Here is a 17,791-nt window from a genome sequence, read left to right on the forward strand (position 1 = left end):
TTGATTCATAGTCATAGTGGGGAGAATGGTTGTGAGCTTTGCTGGGAAGAAAGAACACTGCCAAGGAGGGATCTCATGGCGGAGGGGCTAGCAACAACAACAGCTATGGCAGTAACCATATTGGTGACAATGCTAGAGGGCGCCACAGACAGCCGAGAGTGTGAGATCTCCCCTCCAAACGAATTTTGAATCCTGAGTTCTCCCAGACTGCCGAATCCCGCACTGGCACTGTTAAAGGCGAGGGTGTCCCTATCTTTCGATGAGATGATAGCTATCGATTTGGTGGAGTCAACTTCGACGATTCGACTACAAACGTGTAAGACGTTGCAACCTAGCAATCGCTAGACCAATCTCCTGAGGTTACTGATGATGCTGGAAGCACGTTCAGCCTGACCACGAAGGTCGATTTCTGCACGCAAACAAAGAACAAGCAAGAATATGATGAAAACAATCTGAATATTGCGAATATAGATGAAGTTTGATAAATGTGGGGATCCGAAAGTGGTCTTGGTATAGTCGTTGGACACAAACGAAGTACACGAAGTTGTAATGGCTAACTTTTAACTAAACATATCCCAAAGAAAAACCTACTAGATTGATCTACTTATATAGGAGCCAGGGGTGGCGGCCAAGGAGGTGGGAGGACATCCCAAGGCAGCCTAAAACTAATCCTAGATCGTACAAGACTCATGGGCCCAAGTAGAGGTGATGCAACACCTTTGGACTTGTAGTTTGACTCGGATTTTGCTGCAGCGTCAGATTGTTTCGTCAACATCTCAACGCCCCAGACGAATTTGAAGGTGAATCCAATTGGGTTGGAAAGTGCACGAAATAAACTTTGCAACAAAAAAAGAACCACCCAATTTGAAGACCGGATGTAAGAGATCTTGACATTTTGACTCAGGTATGTTTATGTAGTCTGAATCTGAGTCCAGAACGTGTGAGACTTTGATTCTATTTTCTCTTGACCCAAAAGAAACGTGAGAGGACTTTTTGAACAACACCTAAACTTATCTTTTTCCCCTTTTCTTCATATGTGGATTGTACAAATGTCCCATAGACCTGCAATTAGACATAGCACAAAAGTCTGTCAAGTATTTTTGTCCTGGATAATATAAATAAATTATTGCATAGTTTACATTAAAATTCACCTCACAAATATGCACGCATGCAATATTTTTGATCATATCCAAGATAGCCATGTCCTCATCAGGCACGGAGTTGAGGTTCTTAGCCCAAACAAGGGCCGTAACAGACGTGAAATTCCTAGAGAAAAGGATCCAAGGCATGGCCTTGAGCAGAGGAAAAAAAGAGAGCTTAGAAACAAATGTTTTGAGTTTGAACATCAAAGAAAGCGCGATGGTTATTGGGATAGCAACTAGAAACGGAAGGGCAAGGACAATGCGGGCACTTCTTACAAGAAGCATTACGGAAAGGCATGAAGAAGGGGGACATATGTGACAAGGCGAAGGAGGGAAGACGGCGACCAACAATACATGAGCTCAGCCAATTATGGTAAACCTCTCGAAAGGGAAATAAAACCCAAACAATTGTGGTTACCTAAAGATGACCCTAACAGGTTATTCATGATACTTTCATTGGTGATAAAAGGCAAAAGAACTGTCTTTTTGAGTGTATCGTTGATACAAATGAGAAGACTGTCGAGACCAATGAATATCCTAGTCTTGAGCTATTCAGGATTGCGATTGGACTCGACAGTTGACAAACTTCGTGGGACGTACCCATGACCCAGTATTGGTTTTGTGTGTGTGTGTGATACAAAGAAAAAGACACATGCAATGAAGAAGCTCAAGTGAAGCCTAAGGTTGGTCGTAATGGTAGTATCATAGCTAGTATCAGACTGGTCACAATGGGCAAGAACATAGTCTAATAACTTACACACTTCCCTAGACTATATTACTACCTCCACAGTGGGTAGGAACATCTATGTAGTGTCATGCAACAATGTATTTATTAGGTTATAGACTCATTATTTCTTGGAGTGTGTGATGTTCCGGTAACTTAGCTAGTTACCACAAGCACCTCTCTCTTCATTAAATATGTGACACATAAGCAAAGTTGTATTAGAGTGTGTGATGTTACTCCTAAGTTCTTCCCCATTGTAACCAGCCTCATGCATGCTAACTAGACAATTTTGATAAAGTGTCATAGCGTTAAATGAAGAAAGAGAGGATGAAGTATCATATCATGATACCGTATCATAATAAATGATATGCTACTTTATGTTATGCATGGCAATAAATAAAGCACTACATGATACTAATATATAATATTACTATGCATTAAAGAGATAGTATCATACACTAGTATCATATGCATGATACTAATGTATGATACTCCCCGTTACAACCAGTCTAACGTTTAGAAGTGATGTGGCGATGGATTGTGATGGTCTGAGCGGTGGACTCGGTCTTCTATGGTGGAGAGACAGTGCCCAAGTAATAGTGAGACCTGTCAGTATTTCTTAGATGCGGGAGCTGGTTGTGGATGGCAAAATCTACACCAATTTCTACGGGGAGCAAAAAACTGAATTTGGGAAATCCCGGGACTGGTTTCTACGGGGAGCCAAAAACTGAACTTAGGAATCCTGGGATGCAATTCGTTACTCAAGGGTACAACCACATTCTTTAGGCAATGCCCTGAACAACAGTTTCTTGGGCACGACCACGCTTTTTTCAACACACTCCGGACACAGCAAAATTCATCACTACAAAAGGAGTATGTTAGAGAGATGCGCTAAGAACACACTGCTCCCCTTCCACAGTTGCAAGGACAATTTGGAACGACAGAAACACTCGTATCTTCCGCCACAAGAGTGCGCCGCCGCCAATCCTCCTGAAAGCAATCGTTGAAGAGGCTAAGCTTTGGGTTACTGCAGATGCAAAGAAACTAGGGCTTATTGTATTGCGCGAGTAATTGTCATGTTGTTGCTTTATGTGCGGGCTTTGTAACACTCTAAGACCTCCTTTGGTTTGGAGGAATTTTATAAGATTTTCATAGTATAGGATTTTTATAAGAAAAATTCCTTCAAAGCTCTTTGATTTGTAGGAATAAAATCCTATTTCTATGAAGGAATTCTTCCTGTCCTTCACATTTCATAGGAAAATAAACATTAGCCTAAAATTAATGAAAAAATTCCTATGATGTGAATCAAAGAGCATCTTCTTTTCTATTCATATGCATAGGATTTGAGATGCATGTCATCTAATTTTCTATGATTCTTCAATCCTATAAACCAAAAGAGGCCTAAAAACTCTATTCTCCCTTATTTAATGGATGAGGCAAATCTTTTGCTTCCGTTTCAAAAAAAATAGACACACCAAACGCCTTCTAAAAACTTTATTCTCCCTTATTTAATGGATGAGGCAAATCTTTTGCTTCCGTTTCAAAAAAAATAGACACACCAAACGTCCACGGACACAGATGTTTCCGCGGACATCATATACGGGGCGACCATCCAACCCGGTGCACCAAATGTCTGCCCCTTTTCCAAAATAAATAAATATAATATAACTGAACCAAATGTCTGCCCTTCAAATTGCACGCAAACTAATTGATGACAAATGATAGGCTAGAAAAACATTAGAGAGCTTCAAATAACATGGTTATGGCACAGCAGGTTCACGCACCACTAAAAAATAGCACCGTAGTTTATTGTTGGAAGGAATAACACGCTGTACATTATGGTAATAAGACCAACACACACAGAACATGGAACAAGTTACCAAAGCACGGAACGGCACAACAACCTCTCCAAGAGCTTAGCTCTACTTCTGCCTCTTGTAGATCTTCTCCAGGAAAGACATCAAAACTTTCTGAACAGCTTTGCTTGGCTGGGCCTCGATGTCGGCGATCAGCTTATTGTAGCTCTCCCGCTCATACTTGTGAAATGCCGTCTGGAGTATAAGAATGGGAAGAGGATGTCAATTGAAATAGAGTGCAACGACAGGGTGTCGGTTTCTGCGTGGCTAAACGATTATGCCTCTGTTTGGATACTGTTTAAGGCATCTTCAACCAAATGAGCACCAGTCACGTGTAGGGTTTTGTTATAATCAGGGTATTAGTGGTGCTAATCATTTATACTAAATGATGATATGCATGATATCCGCAGTGGGCTATTAAGAGATGATGATAAGTGAAGAATACAAAGAATGATGAAGAGTTGAAGACAGACCTCCAGATCAAGTTCTTTATACAGATCCTTCACTTTTGCAACAGACTCTGGATCTGACTTCCCATAATTTTCCTGTTGGCCATAAATTAATGGCTCAAGCAGTGCCTTTAGGTTGGTAAAAAGGAGTAATAACTAAATAGCACTTACAAGTAGAATGCCCTTTTGGCTCTCATCTGCATGCTCAAGAGCTTGCACAACTAACCAGGAACACTTGTAGTCTTCAATGTCAGTTCCAATCTGCCATAAGAGTCCGTCAAGATCAAATCAGAAATCAGAATGTGAACAGGCCTGGAATGCAATCAACGTGATAGTTCTACCCATTCAAGTTACTAAAACAAGTACAAACAACACTAACCTTGCCAATAGATTCAGGATCTCCAAAACAATCTAGATAATCATCCTGTAAAAGAACTAAATCAGAGGCAATAAAATACTACTCCCTCCATCTCAAAGTAAGTGTCACTGATTTAGTACAAAGTCAGTACAAATTTGTACTAAAATCAGCGATACTTATTTTAGGGCGGAGGGAGTAGATATAAACTAATACTTTTCTCTTCCAAAGAAAGAGATTTACCTGAACTTGAAAGTATGTTCCCATTTCAACAAGAATGTTCTTTACATCGCCGAAGTTATCCAAATTCTCACCCGACAGCAGCAATGCACATGCAACCTTGGGTAAAGTAGAAACATAGAATACTGTTAGTACTTGCATCTACTTGACAGTTACCAACCATACTAATAATTCATATACAATGCTAACTCTTACCGGAAGATAAAATGAATAGTACGCTGTCTTGTATTGCACAATGCGCCGGTGACTGCAAAGTGCCAAGCATTAAAGGAATCATCAACAGTACTAAAGACATAATGCAAACACTGGCTACGGAACACGAATTATCGTATTAAAAAAACAACAGCATCAATTTTCAAAAATATAGACTCGGTAAACCATGCAAGGAATCTAAGTGTGCAGAAGTGACTGCAACATGAACTTACACATTCAAGTTATATTTTGTGAGATCCTTTTCTCCCTCATGAGTAGTGATAAGATCCAACAACTGCCCTGAAGCTGTCTTGAATTCAACCTTGACATAGAAATTAGAGCCTCAGGCAGTTGTAAGAAGCAGAAAATATGTTTGGTGTGAATATACATGTCAGAGGATATGGTTACCTCATTGAACAAATCAATGAGATCAACATAATACGGTTTTCCTCTGAAGTGGCGTTGAAGGATCCGTGAAATATGGTTGCGAAGGATAATCCCATCGTTTACAGCAATAAGGCCAACCTATTGTACAACAAAAAAACAGGCGATTGGTTCTGTGTGTTACAACTGAAAACATGAAAGCACTTGCTTGTTATCGAAAAAGCAAGTAACAACAGCCTGCGGACACTTAATAAGTCAATACTATAAATCATTTCTCTTGTGAGATCACGTACAAACATGAAGCATGAAATTAGGTTTTTTAATAGATGAATCATATTGATGCTGCTAACACTGATTCTACTGAAGAATCCCTTCGGAAGTAAAACCTTGATACAATCAACAAAATAACAACTGTACAAAGTTGCCAGATGATATAGAAAGGACGAATGCTTCTCAAACTGACCTGAGGCACCCTAAACCAGCAAGGCTGGCCCCGTCGTGTCTGGGAGTTGTCCATGATATCATCAAGCACAAGAAAATATGCTTGAAGCTACAACATGATCAAGATCCATCAAAGGTGTCATGTTAACATTGATTTTTCAGCTATTATAACCAAAAAACTCCAAAGCAACAAGAAGAAAGTGTTACCCATTCAATACACCAACCAAGGGTGCAGGCAAGAAATGTCTCCTCCTTCCTCAAAACATCTACACCTTTCAATGTCTTGTAGCTATCGATGACAGAGAGCCCACGGTTGCACTTTCCTCCTAGGACATTGTAATCCAGCATCTACTCCAAATGAAAGAAACAAGCTTGAAAGGTTTTTAACTCAGAACACATAATTGTTAAATCATCAAAGCAGATTCTATTCATTTCATTTAAGAAAATGGCACAAATTGAATAAAGATACCGTTGGTTACTTTTCATGTATATTTCTTCTCGGACCAGAAGGCACAAACACTTGCAAACTAACATGCAAGTAAAGTGGAGAATCACAGGGCATTCAGTTATAAGACCCATTCACGGTAACACTGTCAAAATATCCATGCACTAACAGCAGACAACAGGAGCAATCCATCATTTAACTAGCATAAGAGTTACCAGCTTAATTATAAGACTTCAGCTTCTACACAAAATGTGTGACGCCTCTACTTTTCTACAGGTGACATACATACTTTTTCCGTCTAACCATGGAAAGTGACTTAACACGAAAGAAAAGACACAAACCATTGGAGTTTTCAGTTTTCCAGTCTTCAGGATGTAGCCTAGAGGCCCTTGACAGTTTTTTTTACAGAGAAGCCCTTGACAGTTAATTTATATGACAACATATTTTGACGCCAGTAAAGTACAAGAAGACGGACGTATTACGGAATGCTCATATGGAAAAGAGATCCATGCAATCTGTATTTGAAGGTTCCATTAATCAAAGTGCCACTGTTTTTTTAAGAGAGAAGAATTTGTGACCATAGGCAATAGTAGTGCTCAGGAGTTCGTTTATCACTTCCCTGTAATCCATATCTGGCATCGCAAAGCCACAACTCCACCCGATTTAAGATTTTAGTTAAACTCCATTAAATAATCATCCAAGTTCTTTTAAGAAATGCTGATGATTCCAATATCTACATTCATGATTTACTGGATATGAAAGCGAATTGTGAAAAAAGAGTTATGATATGGTATCTTATGGTATTTCTTTTATCTCTATACTCTAGTCCATAAAGTAAGTGAATAGAAGATGGCATGCCCCAACATGGGTGGCGACTTAGCAATTGGCTGTGTAGCAACCGAATTGTCAGCGTTTCATAGCTTGTTGGTTTGAAACTCTTGAGGAGCTGTAACAATAGGGCTTTATGCAACTTCGCATGCAGAGGGCAGAGGATATGTTCTCTTCCATATAAAAACATGCCCCCGATCCTTCTTGGATTGGCTGGATCAGTGTGTCACAGGAACCGGAACAGCTCAAATGTCAGGAATCATAACAGGTCTCGCCAAAATGAGGTGAAAGTAGTGCATAAATAAGAGTTCGTTGCTTATAAATTATTGCGAGTTTGTAGGAAAGTTTACTCAGAGCCTCTCATGTCCCCTCCTCTGCAACTCCCAACACTTACTCCCACAGGAACGCAAAATTGCACAAACCTGGAAAAATTTACCGGCCAGTCACCAAATCTATCACAATCACCCAAAGACACCCCCCACCCCCACCCCCAAACCCGGTAGAAGACTCAAAACCAGATCAAACCAACAACCGCGCTCCCAGAAATATAGAGATGGGAAGGGGGGGAGGCATTACGCGGTCGATCCACTGGAGCGACTCGTCGGTGAATTCGAAGGCGGGGTCCTCGAGCATCTCCTCCTTGAGCCTGCTGTATATTTCCGCGAACTCGGCCTTGGAGTCGCCACCGGAGCCGTTCGACAACGCCACCGCCGCCGCCGCCATTGCGCACCTCACGCGCACGCGAGCGAGAGGGGACGAGAAGGAGCGGAGATTTCTGTGGAGAGTATTGGAGTTGGGGAGGAGGATGAGGAGAAGCGGGGAGCTCTCTACTGCACGCGCTGAACGGAATTTTGTGGGGCGAACAGATTTCCGGGCACACGTTTTATTTAAGGACGGGAGATGCCGCGGAGATCCGTGACGGCGACACGCGTGGGAGCGATGCTGGAAAGGGCGATGGTAGGCGCCCGTGATCGGCGCAAGCGCCAGAATGGTCGCCGCGCAGCCGTTAGATCAGGTGCCCCGAAACGTTGGATCGGTCAACGCTCGCCGCTTTCCTCTAGCGAAAGAGCAAAGCGACCTAAGCCCCCGCTGCCCTTCCCCGGGAAAGTATACGGTGCACCTGTGCTTGTGGTGCTATCGGTGCACCGGATGCCTGTAGCGTGCTCATAAATGTTTGAATTTTTTTTAAAAAAAATATAGCACATTTGTACAACATCCGTTTATGTTGTCGCAAAAATTCAACTCAAAATTTGAAATATTTCTTAAGGTACAAAAATCACAAAATCGACACTAAATATTACACAACAGAAGTTAGGCTTTAAATTCGGCCCATTATCAGATTGATGCTAAAATTGTCATTTTTGTATCTCATCTAGTGTTTTGAATTTTAATTTAAAATTTTGCGACAACATAGACTAATGGTGTGTCAATGTGCTATATTTTTTTCAGATTTTTTGAAACATTTTTAACACGCTACGACGTCTGGTGCATCGGTAGCACCACAAGTCCCAGTGCACCTGATACTTTCCCGCCCTTCCCCCCACCCACAAACACACACAAACATCCCCCACCCACCCCAATGGACGAAGCTCGCCGCCGCTCACCATTCTCACTCTCGGTGGTACTCGCGATTCCCAGCAAAAAAGATCACGAGTTCCAGCATTCCTAACCACCTGGTTCCAGCTCTCGACGACCATGGTTGAAGCATTCCAACCGCCAAGTTTCAGCATTTTCCTCGCAGTATCCGGCACGATGTTGTCAAGGTCGCAACACCTCGTGGTCGCCTTTCTACCACCATCGTATTAAACTCCAGTAATTGCAAATGGCATCTCATTTTCCCTTGCAAAAAAAATATTTGTCCTTTTTATAATCATAAATGAACATATACTCCTTTCGTTCCATAATATCATTTTATATATACTTGCGGATAAAAGCAAGAAACAAAATGAAATCTAAAGTGTGTTAACAATAATAATTAAAACCATGCTCCATACCGAGCACACCAAAAAATACATGACCTCAAATGTGAAAAGGATCGATACCTATTGGCTTGATTCAAAGGATTCTTGCAGGAATCTAGGAGATTTAGAATAAATAAGAACAAATCCTACGTGAGCTATTTGATTTGTAAGACCCGGCCATATATTATTTTTGTCTACCATTACTTTGCAATACATTCCATAGAAATTCGGCCAACTCAAACCTTTTTGGAAAGAGCCATTGGGATCTTTTTATTCGCAGTATTTGAAAAGCCTATGGATAAAAAAAGTAAGAAGTATAGTCATAGAAATAGAATGTTGCATATTACATTAACTAAAAACATATAATTTATAATAGATGTTCTTTGGTTGCACCACTGTAAATGACATGAGTTTTCAACGATGGATTAAGTGTATGCCATAATATTCACAAAAGAAAGTAAAATTTCCATGACTTTGTAGTCAATAAATTTTTCCTTTTGGAAGTGCGAACAAAAAGTCTAATAAAAACCTCTACCTAATATGAGCCGCCAGAATTCCTTTGAACTAAAGAGACCCTTAATTCTTCATGGTGTAATCAAAAGAATTTGGATGCAAAAATAATCTTATATATAGAACTAAAGTAAAGAAGGTGTTATACCATTGTGGTTTTATATTCCACCATTTTTAGGATCCCGAGAATCAAATGAGACTTAGACATAAAGCTCTTATCTTCAAAAAGCTAAACTTGAGTGTTTAACCCCACTAAAACATATATTTAGCATCTTTAGTTTGTGCTTATGATCTAATGGCAAGGTAGAGACATTGGTGAGAACATTTCTACCATTGTTGTACCCATGGCCATGCCGCTACACATTTGCCATTCCAAAAAATTATGGATCAATCACTAGAGCTTGTGCACACCAATTAAATTGTCATGTGCTTTCGTTTCTTAGGATTACTTCAATTGCTCATGAGAATATGATTTTGTCTAAATTAAATAGGTTTGTTTTGGTCACAAATGAAGGGCCTAGTATGGACAATAGAGATGAGCATTGAATTATAATCAAGCATTGAGATGATCTGAGCACACAAGAAATAAAGACGGATTTTTATGGAGATTTCAGGACTTTGAAAACCATTCATAATGACATAATGACACATAAAGACCCACATACAATATACAAGATTACACGTAATATTTTCATACATAATTATTTATAGGTATTGCACCACATTTCTTTTTTGATCAAACCCATGTAATTTTGAAATACGGTACAATGATCAACATAAGGGTCCATATGAGTGGAGAAAGGCGATTTAAGGCGGGACCCCCTCCCACTCTATGTTCGTGGAACTTCTCCTATGCCCCTCCATAAATAAGGCTCGCAGGGCTTCGGTTGAACTCGGGCTTTGTGTAGGTAAGAGTTAGTCATTCTTACAACTTCGTTTAAATGATGTGTCCAACAACCATGGTTGAACCTTTTTTAAGAATCCAGGTTAGTCAATCCTTTGTCCATATTCCCATTATCCAGTTTGCTATACATAATTCTTCTCAGTTGCACGTATCGATTAGAGCTTCACGATCAGGTTGGATGCACCTTCGACATCGTTGGTAGCCTTCAGGACATTGGACTAGCGATTGATAAGGCACCCACATGAATAATAAATTCAAAAAACATTAGTAATTTTCTTTAAAAAAATCTGAAGCTTTGGGTTATAAAATTTGGTCTATCATTCTACTCATGTGTGATGTTTCGTGAAGTATTGCCACCCGTGGTATTCTTAGTGAATAAAATATAATTTTAGCATTACTATTTATCAAACGGTGTTTTTTAATATAGTTTTGATTTTGTCATTTTTGCTCAGAATATCATGGAGTCATTTCTTCATGAAACTTCATGCTCGAGTATACGGGTTGACTATGTATGTTGTAAAAAAACTTCAGTTTTTTGTTTTTACTAGTATTTTTTAATTTAAGACGTGCGCGTGAAACCATATTCTTAAAATCCGCGCCATACAGGCCTTATATTCTTCGCCACTTTGAGCAAATTTTACTTAAAAAAAGAGAATGTTTTCATTAACAGTTAGGCCTCTTTTGGTTCATAGGATAGGATTATCGTAGGAATAAGAATTTTGTAGGAAATGAGATGACATGTATCTCAAATCCTATGAGTAGGAATAAGAAACGAGATGTTATTTGGTTGACACCAAAGTAATTTTTTCATTGAGTCTAGGCTCATTTTTATTTTTCTATGAAATGTGGAGGATAGAAACCAATTCTATATAAGAATATGAATCCATTTCTATAAACCAAAGTGCTCTAAAGAAAAAAAATTCTATAAAAATCCTATTCTCTAAAATTTCTATGAAATTTCTTCAAACCAAAGAAAGCTTTACTGTTTACTCCTATAAGCAATCTAGAAATGAATGCTCACGAGCCACACTCAAGGTGCAATGCATCTGTACTGTCCCGTCCAAGTCCCATGCTTCGGTGTATATAGCCAAACTCTAAATTAATGACATGTATCGGTTGTTGGTTGGTTGATAATGTCTCCGCCTTAAAATAAATATCTTTATTTTGTACTATTGAAATTGAGAACGGAGGAAGTACTGTACAGGCATCATGTTGTACCTCGAAGGAGAAATAAAGCGGAACAGCATATCGTTGGAAGATAAATTTTCGGAAATGCTCGTTGATCGACACGCACCAGTGTATTAATGGTGATTAACTGTGGCTCGCTCGGTCTGTTTCACGGTCTACAACCACTCCTATTAACTACTCCACTCGCTTTTGTTGTGGTTAAGCATCTACAGCCGGACGCCTCAAATCATCCTTCATACCTTCGCGGATGTGCCCGGTCGTCTGGTCAGTGACCTGACATCAGAGAAAAGGAAAAACGTGACCCAACCGAATTCTTCATATCATCCGTATAAGTTCACCCTGTCCGCGAACTTTCATATCCATCTCAAATATAAGGAGGATATGAGGGCTCGCGGAAGCGCCCGGGCGATCCCGAGCATTCCGCCACGTAGGACACGGCCCCATCCCGGACCATCTTTTCTCTTTCTTTATTTATTCTTACATTTTTCTCTCTTCATTTTTATCAATCACGTGCAAGTGATCGGACATATGAGAAAGAAAAAAAATAAGAAGTGTGACTGCGCAGACGGATAAACAGAGGCTCAAAACGGACACGTCCGATCATTGTTCGGGCGCGTCCACAGGGGTTTAAGGGGTCATATTTGCTATATTTGGTTGTAGATGCTCTTAACGATCCATATGTCGCCTCGCTATTGAACGGAAGCAAATGATCGTGAGTAACTTCTCATTGGTCAGGCTAGCCATAGCGGGAGTAAGCTGGTCATAATGGTGTACCATATACTAGTGTCATGTATATTATTTTTTAAAAGGGGCACTTTATTACTTAAAGTGTTTAAGCATTACGCTTGACCTCTGCATAATAAAGATGCAGACAGCCAAAGAATGTCCTCTCATACAAACGGAAAATAAAAAGGTGAAATACAAAGAAACATGCAGAGTCCGTATAACGCCGAAAGCGGAGGGGGGCCAATCCTAAGATTATGCTGCCACCCATGTTGGATAAAAATACCTCTCGCCGCAACCTTCAATCATGTACACACTGTCGTGGTTCTAAGTCTGACAGTAGAATATGGGGGTAGGAATGGAGAGGCAAGATCTTAGCTATGGAGGAGTTGTACACACAAGGTTTACGAGTTCAGGCCCTTCTCGGAGGAAGTAACAGCCCTACGCCTCGGAGCCCGGAGGCGGTCGACTGGATTATACGTGTGTGAGTTACCGGGGGTGCGAACCCTTATCCCAGAGGAGGGGGTGGCTTATATAAAGTATGCCAGGACCCCAGCTCCCCTCCGTTACACAGGGTTCAATATACAGTAAGAGGAGGCGTTACAGATAACGCCTGTATTAAAGTGCTACAAATGATCATTAAGTATGTGAATGAATGCTTGACTGTTGCTGCGCAGAGCGGCTTTAGGTCTTCTGATATGTCGAGTGGTTTGGTGGTCGAGTGACCTGGGTAAGAGAGGTCTCCGAGTGATTGATAGGTCGAGTGGACTTCGCTCGACACCTTTGCTGGTCCTCTGCTTCTGATTCTTGAACTTCTTAGTTCTTAGGACAAGACTTTAGGTGGGGCGTATAGGTCAGGCCTATTACCCTACTCTAGGTCTGTGTCTACATCATTAGCCCCCGAATGGATCGAGGTTTGAGTGAAAAAGAAGGATGGTAGTTGACCTGGTTCTCGCCCTTGATCTGCCTTGTCTTCTTCTCCAAGTGGAGGTCAGCTGCTGAAATTTTCGACTTTGTTTCAGTCGCCTTGATCGATTCAAAAATCACCGACTGGTTTGTTCAGTGACATCTGTCGAGTGATATCTCTGATTGGAATCTTTGGTGAGATCGGTTACAGAGGATCCCGGATCTCACGGGATTCGAAATTTGGGTGGAAGCGCGCCAGGCGGAGCGTCCCGCGGTAAGTGGAGTAGATAAATCGGACGTTTCGATTTCCGCGCTACCTTTTTCGCCACGTATCACGTGTGCAACTGTTGGGGGGATTTGACAGGATTGATCGGGCCCACGCGTCAGCCACTCGGAAGTAGGCCTTTAAAAGCGGCGAAGCCGAGGCATTCACACTGTGCGTGCTCATTCCCCTTCTTCTTCCTCTCGCATCTCCACCTCGCCTAGCACGACCACTCTCGACACCGCTGTTCTGCCGCCATGGGGAAGGACAAAACGGCGGCGTTAGAGCGTGCGAAGAAGGCGACGGGGGCGGCGAAGAACAAGAAGATGAATCGGGGGTCTTCATTGCGCTCGGGGTTGCCGTCAGGTTGGATCCAGGGAGACTGGATCCGATATTCGCTCCGGCAAGAGGACTTGGATGATTTGGCCGAGTTAGGGCTGATCATCCATAAGCCCGCGTGCCTGCCGAGAAGGGAATCGGAGCCGCAGCCGCAACCGGGTGAGTGTGTCTTGCTCGCCACCCATGTCGACCGCGGTTTCTCGCTTCCACCACATCCTTTCTTTCGGGGCTTCTTAAACTTTTTCAGTGCCCAACTCCATCATTTTACTCCCAATACCATCACGTACCTTGCTGCGTTCGTCTCTATGTGTGAGAATTTCTTGGGGTGCCGACCGCACTGGGCCTCTTCAAACACATCTTTACCATCCGATCCCAAACCATGAAGAAAGCGATCTCGAAAGACGAGAAAACCCACGTTATCCAGATGTGTGGGGGCCTGGGCATTCAGAAGAGGAAGAGGAGCTCTTTTCTTCCGATGACTCTTCCTGAATCGGTCAGGGGCTGGCAGTCGACCTGGTTCTACTGCCAGGATATCGCGACCCCAGGCCAGTCGACCGGACTTCCCCCTTTTTCTTTTGACCGTGTCCAAACTCCATCTTCCTTGCAAGTGACTCCTGCTGAGAAGGCAGAGACAGGCATGCTAGTTGAGAGAGTAGTCCAACTAATCAATCAGGGCGTCACTGGTATGGACCTGCTCGAGGTGTTCCTCAGTCGGCGGATCCAACCCCTCCAAGCTCGCGATCATTCTATGTGGATGTACTCCGGGGCTGGCGGCACTGCTCGGGTTCATCCGGAGGAAGTGGAGGCCAAAACCGTGGCCGATTGGCTGATGAGCATTACCAGGAACAAAGATAACCCCAGGGGTGCCAGGAGAGTCGACCCTTTCAGCGACAGCAACCTGCCAGACAAGGTCTGGTCGTCATAACTGAATTTTTGAACATATTTTCCGACTGATTGAGGTTCCGATTGACTTATGATTGGTTCCTTGTTTTGCAGATTTACATGAAGATGTATTCGATGCCCAATGGTGAACAAGCCCTGGAGCAAGACCAAGAGGGCGGGGACAGCGCCGAGGAGAGCGGCGAGTGGGAGTCCCCACCTGATGATGATGATGATGAGAGTGACGAGTCTGGCGATGAGGAGGTAGCCGACTCGCCGCCTCGCTCTGAACGTCGATCCAAGCAGCGGCACGACCCTGTGAACAGACGCGGCAAAGCTGTGGCGTCGAGTGCTCCATCTCACAAGCGCGCTCGGTCTCCGACTCCAGAGCTGACTGAGACGGTCCCCAAGTAGCCCAAAGCTAATCCTTCGAAGGCTCGGAAGACCTTGCCCAGGATCAAGATGGACGTCCCTATTGCCTCTGGGTAAATGTTCTTCTCATATTTTCTCGTTCCGATCGGTTTTCTTGTTCTGACCGAGCGGATGATGAACCTGTATAGCCCGACCTCGGCTGTGACTGATATGGATGTTGACAAGACCCCTGCCGATGAGGAAGTTGATGACGTTGTCACCTCCAAAGCCAGTAAGTTTGCCCGACTCGAAGTTTGTCTGGTTGACTGGAATGTTGGTCAGTTGTTTTTATGGCTCTCTCTGTTTATTGCAGCCCCACAAGACATTGTTGTGCTCCCAGACGATGAAGAGGAAGTACCGCTGAGAGGAAGGAGGAGGAAGGACAAGGAGCCGGGCGGGAAGGTGTCTGAAGCCCAAGTTCTTCGGTCGATTGGGACGCCTGGGGCGACGGTCGAGCGATCAACAGATCCGGCTCGAACCGGCGTCACCTTCGTTGTTCGTCTATCGACTGATTGTCCCTCGGGATCAGCTGCTCAGGCTCCTGCTACGCCGACGTCACTCCATGCTTCAGATCCGGCGGCTGCTTCGATTGCTCTACCTCCGTCACTTTTTACTGCATATCAAACTCCGAACGATCCACCGGCTGCTGCCAGAGAAGCTCTTCTTCAACTAAACCTTGTGATGGGGCAGATGAAGGTGGTGCATGAGGCCAGTCAGGTGGCCTTCAATGCCGGAGCTGCCATGCAAGCCAATGTCCAGGTTAGTTGATTTTTCGATCGATGGTTTTTCTTGTCTGATCACCCATTGGAGTGTGGCTGTTCAGAAATAGTATATCTCTTTGTGTCAGTTCGAACTGATTCTTTGCACTAGTGGGGGCACGCTGAGTGCACCCACTGGGTGTAGTCCTCGAGACCGTAGTTGACTGCGGGCAGTCGACTGTGGTCTGAAAACCAGTCGACTGTGGTCTGAAAATCAGTGGGGGCACGCTAAGTGCACCCACTGGGTGTAGTCCCCGAGACTGCCGTTGAATGTTTGATTCGGCGGTAGTCTTAGAATAATTATCTCTTTTTATCTCTGTCGACTGATATGGCTGTAACTGCAGAAATCTTGTGATCTTGGGGCTCAACTTTCTATCATGAACAAACAACAAATCAGCCTCAAACTTGATCTGGAGCTGGCCAAGAAGAATCTCAAGACCGCTCGTGATGAAGTAGCTGCCATGGGAGGTAACCAATCGACCGCTTCATATCGCAACACTGGCACTTTTCCTTTCCATCTTTGAACCGAGTGGCTTCACTCGAGCAGATGTATGTAGTGAAAACCGCCAACTCTAAGCCTGCCTGAAGAATGTTATTTCTTTAGAGAAAATGAAGGAAGCTTTGGAGAAGAAGGATCTGGATCTTGCCGCAGCACAGAAGGAGGCGCGCGAGAAGACATAACATTGCTGCGAAGACATAACATCGCTTGCTGACAAGAAGCTTGCTTCAGTCGGCAAGTTAGAAGAAGAAAACTCCAAGCTGAAGACTGTTGTATCTGACGCCAATCAGGAGGTCGAGCGACTGAAGAAGGACAAAGAGAAGTTGACCGACGAACTTGGAAGCCTCAAGGCCAAGAATGGCGAGCTAGAGTCTTATCTGGGCCAACTTGCTGCGAAGCTAGTCTTGCAACTTGAAGGTATTGACTAATCTGTCTTATTTCTGTCGACTGACAAGTGTAATGGTGCCGTCGACTCATAATTCACTCGATCATGCAGAACTTTGCCAAGACTTTGAAGCAGAAACCGGGCGGGTCGAGACGGGTCTTGATCCCATCAATTGTCCAGTCAAAGATGATGTTGCAATGAACGTGTTGTGGTTGGAGTCTCGCATGGACAGCGCGGTTGCTTATCTGGCTCGCTTGAAAGCTGCAATGACTCGGGTTGATGCTGGTCTTTGGCCTCAGGCCGAGCTGTCTCAAGATCTCGAGTCTTTGATGGCTCGACTGAATCAAATCCCTGAACGCGTGCAAGAATGGAAGAAGTCATCTGCTCGCTATGGTGTTGACGTCGCTCTGTCTCTGGTTCGAGTGCACTGCAAGGATGTCATAGAAGACAAGCTGGTGGAGCTCAAGGTTGCTAACACGAGGAAGCACACGTTCCAGTCTTTCATGGACACCTTCCTTGACGCCGCCACTCGCATTGCAGACAGTATTGACCTCGACAGTTTCTGCGACCCAGCCAGTCCTTCTCCTGATACGTGACCGAAAAACATTATGCTCCACTTTTATTTGCCTCAGAATGCCGAGTGATTGTGTAACCGTTAAACTTCTTTGGGCTTGATGCTCGAATACTTTGGATCTGCCGTCTGGAAGCTTGGGGTTTATCCGAACTTGGTTTATTTCCGAATATGCTGGTGTTTGCTTTCGACTGGAATTTTTTTTTTACTCGGAATACTCTTTGTGCTTGGAATGCAGCTCTGAGGTGGAGAATACTTAGGCAAGTACTTGGACTGCATCTAAGCCCCCGAGTGGGAGGATCGCTCACCACTTGGTAGGATTTTTAAAACTTAGGCGAGTACTTGGACTGCAGCTAAGCCTCCGAGTGGGAGGATCGCTCACCACTCGGTAGGATTTTTAAAACTTAGGCGAGTACTTGGACTGCAGCTAAGCCTCCGA

At 43.3% G+C, this 17,791-nt stretch overlaps 1 protein-coding gene and 1 pseudogene across 3 annotated transcripts; one reads left to right on the forward strand and one right to left on the reverse strand.

Moving 5' to 3' along the window:
* Positions 1-2,594: 2,594 nt before the first annotated feature.
* On the reverse strand, positions 2,595-7,927 carry LOC125544452 (farnesyl pyrophosphate synthase). Of its 3 annotated transcripts, none has more exons than XM_087547386.1 (12): positions 7,633-7,927; positions 5,991-6,131; positions 5,806-5,892; positions 5,367-5,483; positions 5,192-5,280; positions 4,962-5,013; positions 4,770-4,865; positions 4,551-4,595; positions 4,343-4,432; positions 4,196-4,267; positions 3,771-3,917; positions 2,595-2,856 (listed from the first exon to the last, which is right to left on the reverse strand). In XM_087547386.1, the coding sequence occupies exons 1-11, from the start codon at positions 7,777-7,779 to the stop codon at positions 3,789-3,791; spliced, it is 1,065 nt and encodes a 354-aa protein (XP_087403512.1). In that variant the 5' UTR covers positions 7,780-7,927; the 3' UTR covers positions 2,595-2,856; positions 3,771-3,788. The 3 variants fall into 3 exon arrangements, with proteins under 3 accessions (XP_087403512.1, XP_087403513.1, XP_048564111.2); XM_087547387.1 differs by having other exon boundaries at positions 2,595-2,893; XM_048708154.2 differs by lacking the exon at positions 2,595-2,856 and having other exon boundaries at positions 3,589-3,917.
* Positions 7,928-16,506: 8,579 nt separating this feature from the next.
* Positions 16,507-17,377, forward strand: LOC147980143 (uncharacterized; annotated as a pseudogene).
* The last annotated feature ends 414 nt before the right edge of the window (positions 17,378-17,791 follow it).

Source organism: Triticum urartu, chromosome 3A (assembly GCF_056163025.1).
Source record: "Triticum urartu cultivar PI428250 chromosome 3A, HENAU_Tu73, whole genome shotgun sequence".
In the NCBI taxonomy this organism is placed as follows: domain Eukaryota; kingdom Viridiplantae; phylum Streptophyta; class Magnoliopsida; order Poales; family Poaceae; genus Triticum; species Triticum urartu.